The sequence below is a fragment of the Hakea prostrata genome, chromosome 2 (genome assembly GCF_041222555.1).
Source record: "Hakea prostrata isolate BN-2017 chromosome 2, UWA_Hpros_2, whole genome shotgun sequence".
In the NCBI taxonomy this organism is placed as follows: Eukaryota; Viridiplantae; Streptophyta; class Magnoliopsida; order Proteales; family Proteaceae; genus Hakea; species Hakea prostrata.
This window is the reverse complement of record NC_142601.1, coordinates 54,559,968-54,568,530: the sequence shown is the minus strand read 5'-3', so window position 1 is coordinate 54,568,530 and position 8,563 is coordinate 54,559,968. Positions and strand designations below refer to the sequence as shown.

Below are 8,563 nucleotides of genomic sequence, written 5' to 3'. Positions count from 1 at the left end.
CTTGACCATCTGGGCAAAATCATTGAACACTGATGGGTATTGATGAGGGCCTTATATAGAAGCCTCATCCCATTTAGCTAATGAGAAAAGGCTTTGCTTGAGTTGGGTATCGTAGAAGATATGTAGGGGTATCTCATTAATTAAGTTAGACATCAACCACAAATTGTCTCCACCTCTACAGCAAGATATGGAAATCCCAGTCTCCGAAATACATGATCTTAGAAATAAAACTAAAACTAATCTAGGATTGATGAGTAGGGAGGCCTGGAGGGATTAAAAGTCAAAGGTGGTTTCTCTAGAATATATGGGTTAGGTCTAGGTCTAGGTCTGACTGGTACCTAAAACTTTAATTAGAAGATGAAAGATGGAATTGTGGGTCTCTGTCTCTGGTGGAGCTGCTTCTTATCTAGGGAATGTTGCCCTTTTCGTGCTGCTCCTTACCAAGTTGCTTACCCATGGACCAAGTCTAGGCCTGCCCATAAACATATAAATCTCTCATCTCATATACATCAAAATCATCTCTTCTAAGGGTACATACGTCAGTTTGAAAATAATGTTAATGGTGGTGGGGACCAACTCTAACAAGACTGTAAGAGATGATATGACCTAAGAGAGACAGTGGACCATAGTACAGTTTAATGGCACTATCAACCCAGAAGCTCAAGGACCCCCCCACCCCAACCTCCCTCTTTGTTTCTTTCCTTTCCCCCTTCTTGGGCCCTCATCACCATGCACACCCAAACCGCATGCGCACATGCAATGGACAAGCAATAAGAAAGGGTTTTCGTCCATTCACGAGGACAAGTGTTGCTGTCCTAACCCCACTGGCTTGTGCTGTTCAGTGTTCAGTGACTCTCTCTTCTCTCCATTACGTACAACACTAATTCTAGGAGAAACTCTCTTCATCATCACCCATGACGTTGATCTTCCCTTCCCTTCCCTTACCTTACTTTACTCTCATGGCCTGTTTCAGTCTTCAGGACCACTCTTTAACATCCACTCAGATTCACTCTATCATCTCTTACAACAAAAAAAAGACTGATCAAGACAAACCGACTATCTCCGTAGGACCCCATAGGGCCATAGAACAGAGAGAGTCGAACCGGAACCGGAACCAATAATGGTTCGAACCGGAGGACCATTCTAGACATGCCGAGTGATCTTCCCCAATCGGGTAGGATCTTATTAAGAGTTATAGGTGTGAAGGCGGGGTCCACATCTGCCACGTGTGCATTTGGTCGGTGCTACCAGCTTAGATATGGACCCCACGCGGGCGGGCGGGCGAGCGAGCGAGCGAGCGCACCTGCCTTCCACTCGTAAAATTCCACATCGGAATCATGGATGGGCATCATCTCATGGACTACTTCCCCACTCTTTCCCGCGATATTTTTATGGCCGTACGGTTATTATCCAAACGATGACGTCATCTTGTCAGTCATGAGCACTTCACATTACAGACGTGGCGGATAGATGTGCACTCACACCTTTCCCCACTGCAACAACCTCTCTACGCACTCAGGAGAAGATGAGTTCGATTACGTTTGGATTTACTAACTGAAAACACACACACACACACAAGGCAAGGCAAGGCAAGGCAAGGCAAGAGAGCAACAAGCAGAAGAGAGGAAGACGAAGAAGAAGCAAACTCTCTACTTCTTCTGTATTTAGATTGAAGAAAAAGTAATAATATCTTGTAACAATAACATATTCCCTCCTAGTCTCCCACCACTAAAAATAAGAAGAAAAGGGAAATTAAGAAAACCCACAAAGACAAAACCATGCAAGTTAGTTGTACTACTCTTGCAGAGGAAGAACATGATCATCAAGCCAAAAGCTCCCAAGCACATCCACGATATAAGAGAAGAAAATAAAAAAGAAAAAGAAATTTACATACATACATACACAGTTTCTGATCTTTCTCTGTCTCGACCCGTTAAAAACTGGAAAATGGTGAGTGGATTTTCATTCTTCAATTTAGGGGAGGTGGTAGAGAGGGTGATCGTTGTCAGGCCATTGATTCTGACCCCAATAATTTTGATCCATGGAGGCTCCCAATTCATACAGACCTTGGTCTCCTCCACTGCTCCCCCACTCTAAACCCGTTAATCCTACTCCTCCTCCACCACTGTTGGCGTTCCTGCCCTGCATCTCAGCCGCCAAGTCTACCGGCACCGTCTGATCCATCAACCCGGCCGTCAATTCTGGCATCTTCAGCCCTTCACCCATGGAAGTCGCCATCTTCTGCTCATCTTGTTGTTGTTGTTGTTGTTGTTGTTGTTGCTGTTGATGATACAACCGAAATGGCAATATATCGTTCAAATTGAATCCAAGAAACTGAGAATTGGAAGCCGCCATTAAGTTCGTAAAGCTCCCAGCCTCGGGAAAAATCCCACCTCCCGATGCATGATCGAGGTTATACGACTCGAAATTGGTGTTCAGGCTAGGGTTATGAGGTACAAAAAGACTCGAATCAGGAAAATTAACCAAACCTGTCGTTCCTCCTACTACTCCTCCTCCTGCTGTTGCTGCTGTTGCTGCTGCTACTCCTCCTGCTATAGCAGAGCTCGATGTCGAAGGCAAAGAAGCCGCTTCGTTTGTCGTGGCTGTGAGACTTGAGCTCTCACTACTCGAATGCGAAGTTGTCGATTTCGTCTCCTTATGAGGTTCCGTGTTGGATTTCGACTTGGATCGCTTGGTTTTGCGGCAACCACCGCCGACAGGTACGTTGCGAAGAACACCCCCTTTCGTCCAATACCTCCGGCAACTCTTGCAGAAATGACGAGGCTGTGAAAGATTATAATTGTTGTAGTAGCAGAATTTAGTATTAATCGAATCACATCTTGGACATTTCAACACTTGATTCGGGTGCGGACGCATTCTCCGATCTCCAATGAAGATCCTCCCTGCGCCTCCTCCTCCTCCTCCTCCACCACCACCACTCCCCATCGCCCTAAAATCTTGCATTTTGATTCACCACTCAAATCTTCCCACACCTACTCAATTGCCGAAATCGAATTCCGATATTTCAGAGAGAAATCCTCTCATTCGCCGTAATGAGATTTCAAATTTCACAACTTTTTTCAAATCTCTCTCAGTTGAAGTCGAAGAGCCACCGACAGCTTGAACTGAGAGAGAACAGAGAATGGGACGAGACAAGAGCAGGGGTTTACAACCGTAAACACAAGCAAATATCCTGAATAGTTTTTGAAAATATTTTTCAGTTAACGTTATGCAATTACAAAATTAGCCCTATTACTGCCCCAACTTCTCATCGACTTAATAGTATAGAGAAGTGTGGGAGAGCCATGCAAGGGTAGTTTTGGTAATTCAGCAACTCCACCTCTTACTTATTAGGCAAATTTGACAAGGCCGGTGAGGAGAAATGCGCCTTCGTCAGATCACCGTCCGTCCTTGTAGGACACGTGTACGGATGACGGAGACAGATTCATGTCGGCTAATCTAGCTTGATTACTGTTGAAAGTGAATGGTGGAGAGACAAGCCACGTAGCGTTGTCCTATTGGTTGTTAGTCTGATCGATATATCATAAATAATTCTCTTAGCTTTTATTTATTTCACGAGGTGACCAATGATTGTTTGTTAATAGTGTGGCTTGTTTGTTTGTTTACTGTACGATGGAACGTGACGATTAAGAAAATAAGAGGAAGGTATATATTCATATATCATATATGATTAATGCTTTGGTAGGTATTGCATTTGCATGGGAAGGGAAAAACAGAAGAGGAAGCACGTAGCTTATCCCTTTAACCCTTCTGATCTCTTGATTGATACAGTACGCAGCTGTACAGAGTGAAAACATCCTGCACAAGCAGGCTAGTGGGGCCCAATCCCAACATCTTTCAAACCTTTGTTTCAGCTTTTGTCTCATCACTTTCATCAATGTTGGTTTGGCGTCAAACCCACACTCCTCTTGTCCTCTGGAGGTGTTTGCACCCCACAAGCAATGTGCATGGAGAGGAGTAGGGTGATACTTTCGTGCTATTCTCATACTTTTTCACTGTATATTTTTATTAAAAAAATTTACTTTTATATATTAATAAATAAATAATAAATATTAAGTAATATAGTGCGAATGGCTAAACCAAGAATTCATGGTTAAATGGGCTTGAAAGTTCCATCCTAATTCCTAAAAACAAGAATGTGAAATTACAATTCTATTCCATTGTGTACCCCCATTCAAGTTGGGCCACGACTTATGTTGTTACCTTCCTTAAAGTGGCTAAAATTACTTGTAACTCACGTCTAGCTTACAACAGTCTTAGTTAGCTTCAATTAATTTCTAATATAAAGTGACCAAAATATCCTTCTGATGTTAAATTATTAAAATATTCTTATTTTTCATGTCATACCCAAGTTTAGGTGGGTGACCATTTTCTTCCTACGCCTTGTTGAATTTATCCGTCACCGTTAGAAATGCATTTATGTTGATGTCCTTGTATAATGACCTATCTTCTCGCTCTTCTACCAAACACACAAGGAAGGTCAAGGGCAGGGTTACTCTAAGTTCAGTACTTAACCTCCCTCAGTGTTAAATCCTAGCTCTGCCCTTAAGTGAAGTGAATGTCTACCAAACTACCTCGTGTGTGTGTCTGGCAAGAAGAAGAGCCGTAGAATCGTTGCATGTGCTCTTATTTATCACCTCAAACCACCCTCAACATTGGTTCAGGAATCATGCAACCAAACAACCATCTCTTACCGACCTAATTGTCTGAGAATTTGGAAGTTAGGGCTTCTAGAGTCACTTGCTAGGAACACCAGCTCTAACATCTACACAAGCCCACATCATAAAAATGAAAAAAAATAAAAAAATGCAGGCAATGGTTGTTGTATTATTGTATAGATACTATTTCACCAAAGTGGGAAGGCTTGGATTTTGATGTGATATTGGAGGGACCTCTAAGATCACCTTGTCACATCGAAATGATTTTCTTTATATCAAACACACACTAAACTTCCTAACATTAACAACAACAACAACCATTAGTATGTTTTTTGCCACTTTGGGAGGAAAAGAAAGCAAAAAAGAAGAATTAGGGAAGAACCCATGTGGACATGTCACCCCTCTTCCCCATAATCTTAGCCAAAATTAGGTATTACATGAAAAGATTACGTGTTGGCACTTGCAATTGGTTAACTAACTGTCCCTCCATCGTCTGGTTTAATCAAAAGGAATAAAAATCATTTGATATTATGGGTTAACTGATGTTGTCTTTTGGTTTTTATGGGTCGCATCATGTCCATTTCTTTCTTACCAAAAAAAAATCAACTCCATTTCTTAAAAAATTGCTTTCCAGTGCTGCACTGAGCAGCAAAAAAGAATTTATGAATGGATTCTAAAGGGTTGTCCTTGCTTTCAGTGCAGGATTATTGGAGGCGCTTGCATGCAGTTATGAGTCAATTTTAATTGAGTCCGATTGTAAGCAGATAATTAGGTACCTTGAAGGCGATATTTAATCTCCGATGGTAGTAAATCGTCTGATCCAAGATATCCATTATTTAATAAATAACTTCACACATTGTATCCCTGCCTTTATTCTTAGGAGTTCTAATGTAATAGCAGATCTCTTAGCCAAGAATGCCCTTTTGGTCTCGGGCCCAAAAGATTGCTCGTCTTCTACTGCGTGGTTGATGGAATTGTGTTCCTCCCCACCCCTTGCCCAAGTTGAATAAGATTATTGTTTATACCAAAAAAAAAAGTATGGTAATATTTTTTTTTCTTTTTATTCCTTCATTTTTAGGTAAAAAAAAAAACAGTTTTTTTATTTTTTTATTTCATGCATTTTTATTATTTATTTTTAAAAAAAATATTAATTAATCATGTAAAAGGAAGAAAAAAAATATTTTTTTGTAACAAAATAATCTTTGGGTGTTTAAAGTTTCAAAATAAGAGGTTATGCTTTAGTGTTAAAAAGACAAGAATACCACTCTAAATCCCTTCCGGCTTATCATCTGGTTTGGGTGCTTCAAATTCAAGTTTGTCTTGACCCGGTTAAATTTTGTACTGGTTATTTTTTTATACAAGACGCTTTTTATATATAGGAAAATTAGGGATGGTGATATTACATCTGCCCCGGCAAGAGTTGAACCTACGACTCCCATATTAGTAGAAGACCATGATGTGACGAGGTAATGAGGGCCAGGTCCAACAGAGTTGGGTTGGGCCAAGTTTACTAAAATCCCAAAGCCAACTTTAAATCCTCTTACCGGAGATCAGGCCCAGCCCAACTTCAGAAAAGAAAGAAAAAAAAAAATCACAATCTCAGGAATCTCTAATTGAATCTGTTATCATTTTTTTGTATAAGAGCTTTTAAGTCTGTTCACTGCAATCATACAAGGAATTGCCCAGGTGTAGAATCCAGGTTCTTCTACTTCTCATTCCTCGTTGATGGTTTTGGTTCTGCTTTCCATCATTCGTTCAAGGAAGAGAATCACAAGTTCCACTCTAAAACTCCAGTTTTCTCTTGACCAAATCACCTTGAAATAATGTAGCAACCATATCAAATCCACTGTGTTCCAAAACTTCCAATAGGCAGGCCTGGTTACACACCTCGAAGTCACCAACTCGATCTACGTAAACTCATTATAAATCTCACATGATTTTTCTGCTTTTGACGTTTGTTTTAGTGGACTTAACACGTAATGGTACGGCTTAATTAGAATTCTTGAAGTTAGTTTTTCCTTTTCTTGGTTGCACATTGGCATTCAACAAGATCAAGAAACAGAAGCTTTGCTTTAGTTTCAATTCATTTTGAGGCATATATCTTTAGAATTTTAGTGAGTTGTTACAGAAATCTTCCTCAGATAATGTGTAATTTCACATTCACTCATCCATTTTTAGTAACTTATCATACCTCCCTAGTTCCCAAACCAACTAAATCAGGCCCACAAAACCCATGTTGAGGATTCTCATTTCATTTTGTATTTGGGTTTTCTGGCTCTTCTTTGGCAGAAGTTCTACTTAGCCTACAGTGAGAAATGCATCTTTGCATAACAGAAACCAAGGGCCCTTTCCAGTGCTGTAAGAGTGAAGGTTCTTAATAAAAATTAGGTCTCCTAGGACATCCGGGTCATTGTCTTGAAACCTGCGTTTAGTGTTTTGTGTTCTCTACCTCCCCAACTCTCGTTTGTGGTGATCCTTCCCTGTTATAAACCCACTCCTACATACTCTTTTTAAGAATACCTCTCATGCATATTTCAATTCCCCAGTTCTAAAAATGGAGCTGCTACTCCTTACTTTTATCTCTATCCTCCTCCTATTGCTAACTTCCTGTGCTTTTTCTCTCCAAACCGAGCACTCTATGTTATCATCTCTTGAACAAGGTAATCTCTGTCCTCTTTCTATTGCTAATTTCCTGTGCTTCTCTCTCTCTCTCTCTGTTGACATGATTTTCTGTGGGCAGTTGATGATCTGGGTATTTCTCTATACGAACTGCCAAGGAAGCTGAGGCCAGTGGAGGAACCATTCACTGTAAGAATTCCAAACTACTGAGTGACTTATTGTTCTCATGTTCTTCATCTTCCACTTCCTCGTCATTTTGGCTTCCTACATTAAATTTATTTTTGCAGCTTAAAAGAAGCAAGACAAAAGAGGATTCCAAACCAGAAGCTAACAAGAGAGAAGACTTATCAGGTGATTGTTTTCATAAATTTTGTTTGTACCATCAGAAAGTAATGAAAAGAACTTCAGAACTACAATTAACAATGGTGTCATTCAACCTCATGTTTTGTTTAATGCACAGGTAAGATTAAGATACACAGTCAGGTGATGCTGAATGGAAGAGAAGGGACGAGACAGAAATGGATTCAAAGGAAGGATATGTGGCAGTTTTTCACAATGGATTACAGGCACGTCAGACGTAGACAACCAATTCACAACAAGGTGATACCAACTAAACCCTAAAAAAAATGGAGCCTTTGATTCTGGGTAAAACCCAGAAAAAGTTTTCTTTTTGGTAGGGAAAGGGGTATAAAAAATTCTTGTTGTTAGTCAGGGAAATGAGGAGTGTGTCGTCTTCTATTCATGTTATGGCCGACACTAAGGAGCAAAACCCTAAAACGTTTTGTTGTAATCAAGGTTGACAACGGCCCTACAGAGGCGATTTTTTGAGTTTTCCAAAGACAAGCAAGCATGTATATGTATATCGATCTAAAAAAGAGTCTCAAACCCCAACACATCTTTCTACTAAGTTCACGAGGCATGCAACATGCAACATTACCTACTCGTTTTAAGTAAACAAAAGGGGCTTGGTCATCATCTTTGATGAACCTTATGTGCTTCACTTGAATATTTGAATATTGTATATATCTGTCAAAACTCAGGTCATATAATCGAGACTGCTCCATCTGTTGTGGTCGTTCATTTACTACAAGACCCTCTCAGATTGAAGCAACAGTAGCTGCCCTCATCCACCATAAACAAATTTTGAACAATTCAACTTCGACTTTATTTGGGTCTCTTACGGTTTCATCAAATTTGTATGCGTTCATACGATCTAAATAGGCTTGGTTATGATGAGTTTAATGTATTCCGGTTTGGAAGATCAC

The 8,563-nt window shown here is 40.2% G+C and overlaps 2 protein-coding genes across 2 annotated transcripts; one reads left to right on the top strand and one right to left on the bottom strand.

Annotated features, from left to right (window-relative positions):
* Positions 1-1,620: 1,620 nt before the first annotated feature.
* On the bottom strand, positions 1,621-3,180 carry LOC149024918 (dof zinc finger protein DOF5.4-like). Its single transcript, XM_089145112.1, has one exon. The coding sequence runs from the start codon at positions 2,962-2,964 to the stop codon at positions 1,975-1,977; it is 990 nt and encodes a 329-aa protein (XP_089001238.1). The 5' UTR covers positions 2,965-3,180; the 3' UTR covers positions 1,621-1,974.
* A 3,949-nt stretch (positions 3,181-7,129) lies between these two features.
* Positions 7,130-8,488, top strand: LOC149024917 (uncharacterized). The gene is made up of 4 exons (XM_089143027.1): positions 7,130-7,339; positions 7,420-7,487; positions 7,586-7,649; positions 7,759-8,488. The coding sequence occupies exons 1-4, from the start codon at positions 7,234-7,236 to the stop codon at positions 7,917-7,919; spliced, it is 399 nt and encodes a 132-aa protein (XP_088999153.1). The 5' UTR covers positions 7,130-7,233; the 3' UTR covers positions 7,920-8,488.
* The last annotated feature ends 75 nt before the right edge of the window (positions 8,489-8,563 follow it).

Coding starts and splice junctions, on each gene's coding strand:
- LOC149024918 (XM_089145112.1), bottom strand. CDS start 2,964: ATGCAAGATTTTAGGGCGATGGGGAGTGGTGGTGGTGGAGGAGGAGGA.
- LOC149024917 (XM_089143027.1), top strand. CDS start 7,234: ATGGAGCTGCTACTCCTTACTTTTATCTCTATCCTCCTCCTATTGCTA. Junction 7,340..7,419: donor GTTATCATCTCTTGAACAAG/GTAATCTCTGTC, acceptor TTCTGTGGGCAG/TTGATGATCTGGGTATTTCT. Junction 7,488..7,585: donor CAGTGGAGGAACCATTCACT/GTAAGAATTCCA, acceptor TTATTTTTGCAG/CTTAAAAGAAGCAAGACAAA.